At 33.9% G+C, this 15,771-nt stretch overlaps 2 protein-coding genes across 6 annotated transcripts in view; one reads left to right on the top strand and one right to left on the bottom strand.

The window, feature by feature from the left end:
* Nucleotides 1–13,813, top strand: part of LOC143154974 (PRL-1 phosphatase) — a 74,207-nt gene extending 60,394 nt beyond the window's left edge. For 2 of the 4 annotated variants that reach the window (XM_076327251.1, XM_076327169.1), the window contains exons 2-6: nucleotides 7,216–7,540; nucleotides 7,634–8,110; nucleotides 8,194–8,325; nucleotides 8,405–8,571; nucleotides 8,650–13,813. In XM_076327251.1, coding sequence (XP_076183366.1) covers nucleotides 7,994–8,110; nucleotides 8,194–8,325; nucleotides 8,405–8,571; nucleotides 8,650–8,761 — 528 coding nt within the window. In that variant the 5' untranslated portion in view covers nucleotides 7,216–7,540; nucleotides 7,634–7,993 and the 3' untranslated portion in view covers nucleotides 8,762–13,813. Of the gene's footprint in view, nucleotides 1–3,657; nucleotides 4,092–6,813; nucleotides 6,836–7,215; nucleotides 7,541–7,633; nucleotides 8,111–8,193; nucleotides 8,326–8,404; nucleotides 8,572–8,649 lie in introns of those variants that run through there. The other 2 variants (XM_076327339.1, XM_076327433.1) reach the window with 2 other exon arrangements.
* A 159-nt stretch (nucleotides 13,814–13,972) lies between these two features.
* Pi31 (Proteasome inhibitor 31 kDa) lies at nucleotides 13,973–15,724 on the bottom strand. 2 transcript variants are annotated; one of them, XM_076326961.1, is made up of 5 exons: nucleotides 15,454–15,724; nucleotides 14,994–15,143; nucleotides 14,630–14,889; nucleotides 14,393–14,548; nucleotides 13,973–14,156 (listed from the first exon to the last, which is right to left on the bottom strand). In XM_076326961.1, exons 1-5 carry the CDS (start codon nucleotides 15,712–15,714, stop codon nucleotides 14,030–14,032), a joined length of 954 nt encoding a protein of 317 aa, XP_076183076.1. In that variant the 5' UTR covers nucleotides 15,715–15,724; the 3' UTR covers nucleotides 13,973–14,029. The 2 variants fall into 2 exon arrangements, with proteins under 2 accessions (XP_076183076.1, XP_076183163.1); XM_076327048.1 differs by having other exon boundaries at nucleotides 14,633–14,889.
* Nucleotides 15,725–15,771: the final 47 nt, after the last annotated feature.

Genomic DNA, 15,771 nt, shown 5'->3' with positions numbered 1-15,771 from the left:
TTGCACCGATTTATTTTCAACTAACAACGAATCGGGTATTAACGATTAAAAATAGTCGAGAAACAGTGACTGTATCGCGACTAACGCGAATCGACTGTTAAAGAATCGACGTGTCCGTTTCAATCGTCTGTCGGGTGGCTGTTGATGCCAGATTATTAATCGTAGCCGGATTTAATTGCCAAGTTGTAATGCATTTTCTCTGCGATGGACGATGTCGGTATGGATTTATAACAGATTGTAATAGAGACGATTAAATACGACGAAGTTGATAAGAGTTTATCGCGATACGAAATTATTATTTAACCCTTTGCACTCGAAGCTTTTGTGCTACCAGAAACTAGCACCTCGATGAAATCGTGGAATTCATTCAAAACGGAACATTTTCGTTTCAATGTTTCGTATACGTATATGTTTACATCTTGCAAGGAAGGAGTAATTGAATTTTAATTTCAATTCCAAACCACGATGGATCGCCTCTCGAGTGGAAAGGGTTAAATATAAAATCATATTTTACGCGAAAGTCTGAAGGTATCGAGATTGTCGAATTTGACACGTTGGAAAATATTGTTCGATACGTTATCGAGTGATAAAGTTGGCGCGATCTGTCATCGGACGCAAAATTAAAAATTAAATACGGAAACAATGTAATATTGCCTGAGAAATATTATACTAACGAATATATTTGCTTGTAAAAATATAGCACCTAGAAAACAATATAATACTGCGAGTGGAATATTATACTAATGAATATATTTGCTTGTAAACTATATAGCATCTAGGAAACAATATAATATTGCTCGTGGAATATTATGCTAACAAATATATATTTTCTTGTAAAAGTATAGGACCTAGGAAACAATATAATATTGCTCGTGGAATATTATACTAACGAATATTTCCTTGTAAAAGTAGGTTGCCTAACACCTAGGCAACAATATAATATTGCTCGTGGAATTTTATACTAACGAATATATTTGCTTGTAAAAGTATAGCACCTAGAAAACAATATAATATTGCTCGTGGAATATTATACTAACGAATATATTTGCTTGTAAAAGTATAGCACATAGAAAACAATATAATATTGCTTGTGGAATATTATACTAACGAATATTTGCTTGTAAAAGTATAGCACATAGAAAACAATATAATATTGCTTGTGGAATATTATTCTAACAAATATATTTGCTTGTAAAAGTATAGCACCTAGGAAACAATATAATATTGCTCGTGGAATATTATATTAACGAATATATTTGCTTGTAAAAGTATAGCACATAGAAAACAATATAATATTGCTTGTGGAATACTAACGAATATTTGCTTATAAAAGTATAGCACATAGAAAACAATATAATATTGCTCGTGGAATATTGTACTAACGAATATATTTGCTTGCAAAAGTATAGCACATAGAAAACGATATAATATTGCTCGTGGAATATTGTACCAACGAATATATTTGCTTGTAAAAGTATAGCACCTATTGACACGGTAAAGTACAAAGCGAGCAGCCCCTCTTGTTTGTATTTACACGCTTGTTATAAATGCGTCGTAAAACGCGGAGCCGCCTTTTCGAACGCACGTTCCGAAAACGCGTGCATAAAGGTGTCTAACATCGTCGCGGAAGTCTGGCGATAAATTCTTTTCGAAAGACACGTCTGTTTTGGCTCGCGGCTGCAACTACGATCTTGTCGCGGGCGCAACTTGAAATACGTTTGTCAAGCCATTTTTCAACCGCGCGTTTTTGGACGCATCAACAGGTTGGTCATCGCGGAAACCGTGTCTCTGCGGCCGCAATAATGTCTGTCGGACGATCATGGTCAGGTTTCAGAGGATTCGGAAGAACGAGCGTAACGTAACAATTACGTACGATGATTAGAAAAATTCTTTCGGTTTAAGTATTGGAATACATATTGCGAAACAAATTGTTGAATATATCGAACACGACAGACAGAAGATACTGAACAATACTAGGAATACTTTTGTTGTACATTTGATCGTGAATGTTTCGGTCGACGAGGAAATTGTTTTGAAAAACCTTCGAGTCTAATTAATATTTTCCAATCGTTAATTTCACGTTGTAGTGGGTAACGTTTGAACGCGCGAGTTAGCGAGCCTAAGTAGCGTCAGAATCAATTGGTCGCTCAAGGTCACCGATGAGCTATCCCCACCACTCGACCAATCCATCGTTTCGTATTTCATCTCTTTTCGCGAAGTCGTACGCCTTCTGTCTCTGGATAGATATTCCAAGAAAGTACTACTATAGATTATCCAAGATAACTGATTTATAATTTTATAATTATTTATAAAGGTCACGAATTGACAGTTACTAGGAACTTTATTAAAAAGAGACTCGAAAAGAGACAGACGAGAGTCACAAAATCTTCCGTACATCGAAATATTACGATTATTTTAAAATAGTTTTATTAAATGGTCCTACTAATGGTCTTAAAATACGTAAAGCAATCATTTTTGTATCCTTCTGATCTTCGGCTAAAACTGTCGGTACATTGGCAAGATGTTGATCCAACTTCGGCAATGCGGAAAATCTCAGGGTCGGCGACGAGAGTCTGTTCCAGAACGCGGTTAAAAGAAAACGAGAAAAAAAGTCGGGGTAGATATTCGCGATTTCTCCGCGTGCGATTCAATACCTGCGGATCGACCTGTAACAGAATGAGAAAAATACGACGACGATCGTCGCGGCGTTTCACTTCTCCTCGGATCGCAGTACGCGACCGTAAAAAGATGAACGATTGCTGCGCCGTGTTCGTACTCGTTTTCACTGAGCTAACGTATTCCGCTTCGAAGTAGGTTTCTAGGTTGATTTCAGTGAATCTTTTTTTCCCTCGACGACGCTCTCTTGCCGAAGGTGCTAACGGTAAAATCTCAGATACGCGATCATCGGACTTTTACCCTTACATTTTGAAAACATCGATGCATCTGTTTTTTCTTTTTTTTTTTTTCTTTTCAATATAATCTTCGTATTATTTTCCCGTAACTGTAACATCTCTCGACTGCATAATTTTATTTTCGATCTATCCACCGTGATCGACATTTGCTAAGTAAACGCTTGAAAAAAAATTCACCGATTTTCGAAACGATGAAAAATCCTACGAGACACGTTCAAATAATTTCGAAGACGCGTATCCAAGTTTCGGGAAAAGTCTGAAATATCGCTTGAAAAAATACACGAATTCTATTTTTCAAAAGCGTTGGATCAGTAGATCCATCGTACGACGAAGTACGTCGCGAATTCCCTCGATACGTTTATTCACGTGCTGTAGAGGACGATAGAACGCGGTGTTCTCGGTCAATATCCTTTTTTAATTCTCCATTAGGGCAGTCAGAAGCGCTACGGAGAATTGAATAATCGCCGCGTGGGTTAGCGAGATGGATTCGACCTTGACGCGTCGCGAAGTGCGCAGAGTCACGCTTACGAACTGTTTCACGCGTGTAACCCGGCTGCCAATTATTCTGGTTATTCCGGTACGTCGATCCGAGCGCTCGCGCTCTCACTTTTACCTATCCGTCATCCGGTCGTCGCAGTACAAGATGCGCTCGGCGCTCGTCATCCATTTCGAAGCTGCTGTTACGTAAAAAGGGATTTCGTAAATCGTCTCGACGTCCCGACGGGAGACTAACGCCACCGTTGCCGCTCTCTGCGCGCCCCCTTTCCCCCGCCGAACGATCGACGCTTATATTTGTTCTCGATGTGCGTTGCAATTTTACAAACGTCCGTAAAGAGACGACTGTCAGTTGAGCTTATTTTCATTGCGCGACCGAGGTGACACCCACGCCGCGTTACGGGCAGCGTTTCGAATTTTCGTGTAAACGGGACACGGAACGTAGAGTGCGCGGTTTTAAACAATTGTGCGTTCGAGTGTCCGCGGCAGCCGACGGAAAGGAGAGGTCACGGGCAGCGTGGATCGCAGACTTCGATTTCCTTCGTTCTTCGTCTTTCTCCGAGCGAGAACCAAAACGAAAACAAAAGAACGTGCCGCCGTGTCGGCCACACGCATCATCCGTGAACGTATCGGACGTTGAATATATACCCACGAAGTCTTGATTCTTTCGAAGCAAGGTTAAAGGTACTGTAACCGATCGAGCTATTCGAGTAACCGAATAGAATTCGACCCTTCGAGTGGCTCGAATAATCGAATTCGAGAGAATATCGAGTATTCTTCCGATCGAAAGTTAACGGCGCGGATATCGTACGAGCCCGAGTCCGACCAGAATCAACTGGATACGTTCGAGAATACTTTATCTCCACAATATCTCGCGTTTTTTCAGCTGCGAAGATTTGCGTCTCACAAACAGGGAGAAAAGCCGGTATGGAGAAACGGTAGAAGTATTTGACGTGATTTATTGCGCTGGTACTGACCTTGAGGGCGGTCAACCAAGTTTTTTGATCCGGCTACGACAAGGAGGTTAGGAACCCCGGAACCTATCCTTGTTAGAAGTTGTTACGTTATCCGCTCCGCTAACTCGGAAAACATGTTGTTTTTCGTAGCACGCCTTCGTTTTACCAAATTTTTAACCTAACCGTTAAGTATCTTTGTAAATAATGTGCGGTTGATTCTTCTTTTAATTCGATCGAACGAAAGATTCTTTGATCGAGTCGATCACCGCGACCCCTGTGACATTGATCGAGCAAAAACACTTCGCAGCAATTGTACCGTTTCTGTGTTTTGGATACTTTAACAACTATACAAATTTTATTGAAAAAATTAATCTCCTTGTATTCCATCGGTGGAAGATAATTTTACAGATAGTGGTGTTATTTCTCGTAATATTGACCTAGACATTTCTATTTACGACCGTTACCGATTCCACGTATCAGATGTATAAAATGACGGAAGCACATCTTCGAAACGTGAACGTTTAGAACTCTGTTTCGTTTGGCATCGGCACGAAACTCTCGTGCCAAAGGTAAAGAAAATTCGTCTTTGTTCGACAGTGGTAAAAATGGTTTGAATATCGCAATTCACGAGATCACGCGCGACTAGCGCCACCGTTAAATTCTTTTTACCTGATAGTAATAGGTTAAGAGAAATACAATTTCGATCGAACAAAGAAACTTGAAGTATAAGAATATATACATAAGAATAACAAAGTAATACAAATGTATGACAACATACATGATGATAAAAAGAAAATATACAAGAGATAAACAATAGAGATAGGGAAAGCTATTATAAAAATAATACTAAACACCACACATAGCTCGATAGGCAGTATTTTTAAAAGTATTAAACGAGCTACGGAAAAAGTTTGAATTACGAAAGCGATTTGCGGTAATACATAATCGTTTGAAGCAGTTATTGCATCGCGATAAAGTGTGGGCAAATAAAGAGCGTTTTCTAAGTGATCGCGTTGAGACGTAAATATCAAATTTTTGAAGCAGGTTAGGTGAGTTAATAGTATTGTTAAAAATTTTGGGTATAAATATCAGCTGAGACACAGTACGACGTTGATCTAGGGTCATTAACCGGAGACGCGTCGATACTGACTTGTTAAATTTAAAAGACCCTTACTGCGGTATTTGTTGATGAGGTTTCGCTATTCTTTCCACTGATTTCGCTTTCTCCGCTTCGCGTAGGCTTCAAACAACTAAATCACGGAGTCATGGAGTCGCATTTAATGATAATTGTTAGATTAATTCTCTATTGGTAGTCTTTGATGACATTGACTCGATTTCAAGCGAATTCTTACACGTATGAATGTGCAACGATGAATATTTACTTGAGGTGTGCAAGGCCTCGAAAATTTCGACTCAAGACGAGACGAGAATTTTTTTCGAGATCCAAAAGAGGCCTCGAAAGTATGTCGTCAATCAAGAATGTCGAGATTCTCGAAAATCTTGAGATTCTCGAGATTCTAAAAAATGTGATCCGAATTTTGATTTTAGTTTCGTTATGCTGAATACGATTGAGATTTTGAATTTTCATCGCTACAGTCAGAAGCAAAATTGAAACAATCAGATTCTTCCTAGAAAATCATTTACATTTTCTACAATATAATGTTTACATCAGTTTGAAATGTTTGATACTCCTGGATGTAGGATCTTCTTAGAAATATATTCTTATTTGAATAAAATTTCCTATATCAATAGCAAACAGCAAACTACTTTTTTCCATAGTTGGTAATATTGTAACGATTAACAGAACTATATTACTATCAGAGAATGTCGAAAAATTACCATTTATACATATGAATTTCCCTTCTAAAGTGAATTTAATCAAAATTCGAATTTTTCGAAAATTCCGTCATGGAATTTGGCGACACACTTTTGAGATCTACTCCTGTCTTGAACATTGAGACCTCGACATTTTCAAAACATTTCACACCTCTAATATTTACCACACAATATGGAAGTTACTCTTAAATGGCACAGCGCCCGTAATTCGTTCAAAAATATTTAATATTTATACTTGAATCTTTATACTCTATTTCCGCACAGTATTAAGTATTCTTAAATTCACGATTTTTTAAATTTGTGAAAATTCGTCTACAGTATTATATCTTAATGTTTACAAGTAAAAATATTAGTTGATAATATTGAAGAATAGAGTATTAGAATTTTCAAGCGTATATCACAATACAAGTTTCTATGAATCTATGATGTGTCTAGCGGTTCTGTGTATTAAGCTTTAGTAATAATCGATTACAGTCGAGTTTCGAGATGTCGACTAGTGTCATTACGACAACGCAGGTTCTCTGAACTTTGCGTGGTCGAAACTATTTCTTTTTCCACGAAACGAATTTCATACGTTGTACATTCGTAATGAATTATTGCGGAAAATTATTATCGCAATCGTTGAAGATTTTCTGGGTAAGAAACGTTATTTATCGTGTACACAAATACTTCTCGTGAAAGTTGACGTAAGATTAAATTTTGGCACGTGCGGAAGATTCACAACAACTTGTAATTGTTTCCCTATTGCAAACAGAACGGAAATATAACACAATGCCTCGAAATAGATGTTTTGTTGTGCTTATAAATTTTATTAATTCTTGTTTGTATTTTTTCAAAGTTCAAATCAAACATTATACGACGCTGACTTAACCTTCTTGCGTACGAAATATAAAACTTAATAATTCTGTGATAAATGTGATTGATTAAAAGTAAATAACTAAATTACTCAAATATAAAATGTATTTCTTTGTAAATTAATAAATGATTAATACCATATTTTTATTTATATGTTACAGTTTCCTGGTGAGTGCATCCTCACATACATGGAGTTTCAGCTGGATAGTGCAGAATACTGCCAGGCTCAACACAAATAGAGAGACACGCCCAAACACCCTAGAACCTGCTAGGTATCATTAAAGGAGAAGTAAGGAGGAATATCTTAATTGGGCAAAAAAAAATTTGATAATATTGGGATCATTGCCTCAAAATCAGAAAATCATCAGCTAGTCATTGTGCAAGACATAGAGGATTTAAATAGAATCAATTGTTATTTTACACTATTAAATGCAAGCATCATAGTTACTGAGCGCACCTGATCCAGGCGCACCCAGTGCCAAATAGGTAAGAATTAGTATTACGACTTTATCGTGTTCTTAATCGAATCTAAATCCTGTAAAATTGGAAACAGCTTTCATCTGTATCTTTTCTTTTTAGATAATCTTCCGAATCGTAGTCAAGGATCCCAAGTGGGAATCAATCGCATATCAACAACGCCTAATGTAACGTAGCCCTCACCCTTTCAGCGAAATTCGCACCCCAACAACCCTTTTCGTGGTCTACATGTGAACCCACTGTTCTGTCCTCTGTAAAAAAATAAACAAGTATTCAATTAGTTAAATGAGAAACAACTTAATAAGACTGACATCTATGGGCTAAGTTGTCAAATTCAGCCTTTGTTGCTTCGTATAGTGTGGCACATTGCAAAAGTGAAGAGAAACAGTGTCGTACAAAATCATTAAAAAGAGTTAGAACAATACAAAAAGTAGGAGTACACCACTTGTCGTCCAAGAGGAAATGAGCAACATGAGGGTGAAGGACATCAGGCCGGCGCCCGCCGAAATCGAATACAAAAACATGAAGTTCCTCATTACTGATCGGCCCAATGATCAGACCATTCATACTTTTATTCAAGTAAGTTTCTTATTGCCCTTTTCTAAATAAATATTACCATTAATGATGTACATTGAAATTTACCAACTTTATGGCTTTAATAGGAACTGAAGAAGCACAATGTGAAGGAAGTAGTGAGGGTCTGCGAACCAACGTACAAAGTTGAGGAACTTAAGGCAGAAGGGATCAATGTCATAGACTTGGTGTTTGATGATGGCACATTTCCACCAAATGAAGTAAGAGTAATAACTATTAGCTTAAAGCATGTTCAAAAAATCGTTCAATTGTAATTACATAAATATATTTTTATTTCAGGTCGTCGATGAATGGTTCGAACTGCTAAAAAATCGGTTCCGCGAGTCTCCTGATGCATGCGTGGCAGTACATTGTGTCGCAGGACTTGGCAGAGCACCAGTCTTAGTTGCACTTGCTCTCATTGAATTGGGTCTAAAGTATGAAGACGCAGTCGCGTTAATCAGGGAGTAAGTATACATTTATTATTTACAATTGTTTTATTTTTGCGATTTGTATATAAAACAACCGATAATTGATTTCCTCAGAAAAAGACGAGGCGCCATCAACGCAAAGCAGCTGGCCTACCTTGAAAAATATCGTCCCAAGTCTCGGTTGAAGCTCAAAAATGGACAAAAGAACTCCTGCTGCGTCCAATAGATTAAACGATTTCTTTGAAAAGTTACTAATTCATACTGATTGGTATACCTAATTGTATAGGTTTTCATGCCTGGTAACAAGAGCCATACTGTACCGACTCTGTTCTGAAAGGCCTATCAATGGAAATGCAACCAAACTACGTACTAAACAATTTTAAAGCTATATTTTGCACCATCTATTTCTCCGTTATAAGCCAAGCAATTAAAAAGTGAAATTGTTTACAATTATTTTCACTTTCCTTTTGTGAAAGTTTTGTATTTATTTTTGATACTAAATTAATATTAAATGCTGTTGAATAGGAAGAAATACATGATAAAAATAGAAATAAATTTGAATGGATCTGATTATCTTTGTAATAAAAAATTGGATCAACTTGTACATTTCAGAACATACTTAGTATCTCGTTTAAAGCTATTATGTACAAGAATTTTGGAAGGCTGCATTTATTTGGTCCAAGAAAATAAAATATGCAATATGTTACCAATCAATTTATGAATATTAGTTGACGCGTTATTTATATAAAATATTTTAGGGATAGTTGGAGAAAATACTTCAAATTTGCATGATTTCTTGTAAAGGTGGTTCCTTTGATACTATGACCGTATCTAACTGTCGTCAAACGTAGCTTTTTAAAGGAATTAGTGCAATAAAAACTTACGTTTTCTAGAACAATTGAATACAGGAAATGTATAAGTGTCTTATCAACAACAATTTTTAAATTTGAAAAATCAATGATCGTAAATTGTATGATCATTTTCACAAATATTTCACATATAACATGGGAAAGGAAAAAATAAAGACAAGATCTATATATCCATTTTTTTACAAAGAATGCCATGATGAGTTAAAATATATTTATCAAACATAAGAGAAAGGGAATCGGCCGATCGGATTGCTGGACTGGGATTAAAATATCACACAGTTGAACAATGTAAAATATTAGATATTTTTTATACGACTCTCGTTGTTGCCATGTTTAGAAGGTACTGTTAGTATTTTTCAGTTTTCTCTGTAAATTTAACACTACAATTTCAGGCAACTTGCCTAATCATTCTACTAGAAACAACTCTAATCTTGTGTTGTGTTTCTCTTCTGGGCGATTGGTGACAAAATTCTTAAAGGTCCTCGTCCAATTTTCAAATGTTGTCCGACCATGTCGGATCAGTGTTTCATATAATTAACAATTTTAATACAATTTACAATGGTTAGCTACATTGATAGTGTCCATTACAAGTATCACGACGTAGCGCATTTGAATAATTTTCTATTAAGTATGACATTGCTCTCACAAATAACGACACTGTTAGATTATTATGCTGAACTTCTTGAGGCATCAACACTAAGTCTATATATCTCTTTATCAATTGTCTCATACTTTTCATCCAACGTGACTGACCACGTTTTAATCTATTGTATACTTTCTTGTTTTTACGCTATCTCTTCTTTTGACATTACTATGTTGAGATACAGATAAATCGAAACTAAATAAAATAAATTTCTTAAAACTGTCCTAATAGTAAATCCATTCCTATTGCCATTCTTAACTTTTAGAACTTCTACTATCCTTTATAATACACCAATATACAAATGTGAAGTTTCTTTTATCATCTGCTTAGCAAGCATAAGACTCAGGTTTCAATCCAGATTCAGCAATTCAATCGACCAATTCTTTTTCTCTTATATAAAGAACATGCATCCTATACACTGAATAAGGTATAAATTATACAAGAGTAATATGTACATTGTAGGAGATCCTATCTGATTGAATTTAATTAAACTGGTATGTACATTATGTATATTGCAAATATTCATTGACCACAGTTCTTTATTCTCGCAAGTAACGAAAATTAATACTCAATTTAAATTAAGCATTTGAAACGACTCAATATGTTGTTAGCAATTAACATTAAAGTACAACATATATTTTGAGACACTTATCACATTTGTAAAGGAAATACCAAATTTGTATAAAATAAAAAAAGTAATAAAAATTCTCAGATATTTCAATGAACAAATCTAAAATGCTAGTTTTAAAACAAACTAAAATAAAGTAATGCCTTAGCTAGCAGTGATTTTAATTAATATAAATCTCAATAGTGGGATTAATCGTTACATATTTAGTAACTAATAATTTAATGGATGTTATGTATAAAATGTTGGCATATTGTTTCCAGAATGTTAGTGAACTCTTCAATAAGGTTGATCCAGTAAACTTGGTCTTACTTAAACGTAACTAGATATCCAAATTGATTCCTATGTAAAGGCATATTAGATTATAGGAACCACAAGAAATAGATTTAAGCTAATTGCCATTTAATAGTGTTAATTAGAGTTATAAAGTTAACAAAATCTCAAATAAAAAATTAACTTTTTAGTCAGTGTAGATGTTAAAACATAAGGCAAAGTAAGATAATGGTTTAGTTAGCGGTGGTGTGAATTAATATAAAATTCAGTAGTGGTCTTTATCGTTACATATTCAATAACAATTAATGTAATAAATGTTATGCGGATGGGACTTTTTAAAATAGAATTTAATCCTTTATTACACTTAATTTAGAGGCAAGTCTATATGAGAAAGTCATTGCATAAATTAGAGGAGATACCACTAATATCTTTTGAGGGACATTTTTTCTAAGAATACATACCTGCTGAAATTAACTTAAATAAACTAATCAAAGGAGTAATGATCTCATCCGTTAATGCTCTTATTTAGAATTAAAGAATTTAATGACTTGAATTTCATATGGCTCAACCTAAAAAAAAAATTTTTAAGTAGATTTGTCATCTAGATACTCAGAGGTGATATGACATCTATTAAATTAATGATTACCAAATATATAATGATAGAGACCACTATAAAATTTTGTATGAATTAAAATCATTGTTATCTAAAACTGTTACTTTAGTTCATGTTTTAAAAAAATACAAAGACCAAATAATTATTTCTCTTTGAGATTGCCTTGGCTTTTAATTCTTATATTGGTTAAGCGTCTAACATCACGCGATGACGATTTGTTTAAAACTTTTTGTGGTTGCAATAACCTACTAGTATTCCTTTATGTAGGAATCAATTACAATATCTAGTCGTATCTAAACCAAGATTTGCTGGATCAACCTTACTGAGAACTCTACCAGCATCTCTGAATGAAATACCAAAACTTCGAATGTAACATGTACTAACTTAATGGTTATTGAATACGCAATGATAAAGATCACTATTGAGTTTTATATTAATTAAAACCACCGCTAGCTAAGTCGTTTGAATTTATGTTTGAAAATATATGGTGACCATACAATTATTTTTCTATTTGAAGTACTAGTTTTTTAAACAATCAACATAAACGAAAAAAAGCATAGCGTTGCATTTCCAGTGGTACGCCGAATCGATGGGTGTTCTTAACTCTTATTGGACTTGGAATCTGCGTTAACTTGAATAACGAATATTGTGAAACAAAATGAAGTAATTATCACTCCAGAGTTATATATCACTTTTATCGTAGCTTAACGGCAATTTCACCAAAATTTTTTAAACATCTACTTTTATTCGATAAATTTTAGAAGCTGCATACGCATTTTGTGTGAGGCGTCGTAATTATATTCGCAATTTTGGTAAAATTGTCGGTGATGCTGTACGCCACACTAAACTGTGTTCAAAAGATAGATGAAAAAAAATTCGCTCCTAAAATAATGAATGTAATACTTAGATCATTTCATGTGTCTGCCGATTTAATGTGAATGTACATTTTCGCATATATTATAACACATGAATTATGTTTACTGTTTCATGCTTAGCTCAGATTATGTACAAAAGTGATGTGAATTGTCATAGTCGATGTTTGTTTTTTTTTCCATGATTAGTATGTAAGAATTCCAAATGACATTTTTCTATGAAACTGATTAATGAATTTAATTACATGATGTTGAGTACGTCGCCGATGACAAAATCTTTGTCTTTTTTGTGCATAATTTTTAAGTACCAGTAACTGAGTACATTCACTGTGATCGCAGACTCGAAATGAAATTTGAACCTGGTACAGCTCCTTTTTTGTAATGTTAAAAAAAAACTGCAATATTTTTTACCAGAGGATGGGACGAGGGACATTCGTAAAAAAAGAAAATTATCGAGCCTTAGATCCGAAATTGAATAACTTTTACTATTCAGTTTTTCTTAGTTCAATTACTGTGACAACTGTTATGATCAGTAATATATTTTTTTTTCATAATACAATCCTTTTTAATGTAAAATATAGATACTTTAATTAGGCATACCTAACATTCATTGGAAAAAGTTACCAACGAATTTTTTGTATCATGTGAAATTTACTTCTTGAATATCGATTCACTTCTTCATATGAGATATTACTCTACCAGAAGAAATTATGTGTACAAGTAAATATTTTTTATCTGTGATACATTTCTTGCAAAAAAAGTAAAAAGAAATTAGAAGAAAATGAAATGATTGGGCTTATTGAAAATGCTAATAATAGCCCACATCTTTAAATTTGAAAATTAATGGGCATTTATAGATCTTATTAGAAATTGTATGTAGAAACGTATTTTGATCTGAATATTCATTATTGCATGTCCTTGAAGAATATTAAAAATCTTTATTATTGAAGAATTGAATCGAATCACTGTCAAGTTTTATTTTATTATTCAGAAGATTATCCATGAAAACATAATGAAATAGGTTTAATTGCCATTCTTTTATAATGCTAATTGTGAAGATCGTTTTCATATGATATTTTATATTTTATGTTTAAAAATGTTTCAACTTATAATTACTGTGAACAGAAACAACTTAGGTAGCAAAGAAATCCTCTATTTTGAGCCGACGTAATAAAAAAAGGTCCTTTCAAATTGATTAAGCAAAAAATAAATTTAACGAGTTAGCGCAATTTAAACAAAAATTACTATTATAGATTTAATTTGTTAATGTAATTTCCTACTTACTGCTCTATTAATGATATATTGATTAAATTAAATGAAAAATTTTGTTATATTGTAAAACATCAGTAATGAAATAAAAAAGAATGGAAGTCGTTTTGTGAAGAAGCAATTGTCTTTCGATATTTTTTATATCGAATATGTTGCCAGAATAAAATGTTTCTACGCAATTAATCTTTCTTTTAAAAGCGATGAAAATCATTTATTTAAACAGTTTCTATAAGTTTTTCTTACAAAATTATAAATATCAGCAAACAATATGCATAGAAGTAAATTTTAGATTAGTATATTTTTCTTGTTTATACAGTTACTGCTTTTATTTTACATAAACATATCATCATATCCCGGAGGCGGTAAGTGATCGTTATCTGGATTGTGACGTGGTCTTGGTCGATCAATGTCTGGTGGACCAAAAGGATCAAATCTTGCATGAGGTGGAACAGCTCCCCTGTAATAAAGCAATACTTAATAACGTTCCTAATCTCTTAGCTTACAATTTAATTTGAAACAATGTATGCAGTGAGTTTTATTAAAACTTCGCAATTTGTTTCTATCATATTTGAACCATGATCTGTATCATGAATACACTCATATTTGTCATATTTTACTTGTAATATGAACAAGTCTAACTCAATATTATAAGACTAGAGATTAAATATTATACACTTGTTCTTATTAACATACGGCGGTAATCTTCCTGGAACTCCTAAAGCTGGTCGAAGTGGATTAAAGGGGTTACGTCTAGCTGGTGAGAATGGATCATAAATCATACCACCACCACCTTGTGCTAACGGATTTAAATCTGCTTCTCCTATATTTCTTGGATCATTTTCAGGATGCCTTGGAAGTTTAAAAAAAAAAGTACTTTTAGTAATCAATGTGTATAGTTACCTTCTTTTTATAAATTAATGAAAATATTACCACGGGCAATCCGTTCCAGATGAAGGACCATACGGTACTCCTAACCTTAGCGGTGCGGGCTCTGTTGTGCTGGCGCGTTCTTCTGTTTGACTAGAAGTCTCTGCAGTATTACCAGGAAGTACCGATTCGATAAGTTTTGTCCGAATTGTTTGTAAAACATTTTGATACGAGGGTATTATAGATTCTAAGGATCCATGGAGATCATTTATGGTTTGATTAATTGGAAACTGAACATTAGACACAGTTTGATCATCAACCTTCTACAAAATAAAACATTCAAAATTCACATTTTGTCATATTTATGGAAAATAGAACAATATATTGCATAAATATAATGTATACAACTATTTTTAATTTAAATTACCAATAAATTAAGAAGTAAATCCTCATCAGATCTTGTACCATGAAATATATACAATTTCTTATCCTTTATATAACGTAAAGCATAATTTGGACGTGTGTTCCATTCCTTAGGAAGTAATTCTGAACCTTTTTCTGATGTATCATATGCTTTCTATAAAAAAAAAGAAAAATGCGTAAATTGCACCAAAATATATTTTTACGTTTTGCAAACGTATTTAGTACCGCAATGTCAAAGCAATGTAAAATAACAATGTAAAGCTATGTTTGTATTAGACAATTAGACAATTTACGATGATTTACAATAAAACGTCACTACATACATTTTACAGGTTAGATATTACAACAATCAAATAAGGAAAATTTATTTGTAATTTTCTTTTAACTATGTAAACAAATGATGCAAAAATGATTGTTGCGGTATTGCGCGATAGGCAGTAACAATGTTTTTCGTTACAACTTACAGTATCGCCGAGGCTGAGACATCTAAATCCATTCTTTATAAAACACCAATGAATGAATAAAATTAATGCATCTTCCTTTTTCAAAATCTGGTTGTCGTATAAATTTTGTAAAAGTTCAAAGCCGAACATGTCCATTTCATCAACCATTTTGATTACGAATGACAGACGAGTTTTAAAGTAATCAAGTTCACGCCATTGGCATCTGCATCGACTGACGTTTTCATTTCCGGAACCGAGTGCTATACCTTTACATCTTGACATGTTAAAGACATTGAGAACGAAGTTTGAATTTCATTTTGTGAATTTGAGGAAAAAATT

Source organism: Ptiloglossa arizonensis, chromosome 1 (genome assembly GCF_051014685.1).
Source record: "Ptiloglossa arizonensis isolate GNS036 chromosome 1, iyPtiAriz1_principal, whole genome shotgun sequence".
NCBI lineage: Eukaryota > Metazoa > Arthropoda > Insecta > Hymenoptera > Colletidae > Ptiloglossa > Ptiloglossa arizonensis.
Note: the sequence above shows the minus strand (reverse complement) of the source record. Positions and strands in the feature narration are given on the sequence as shown.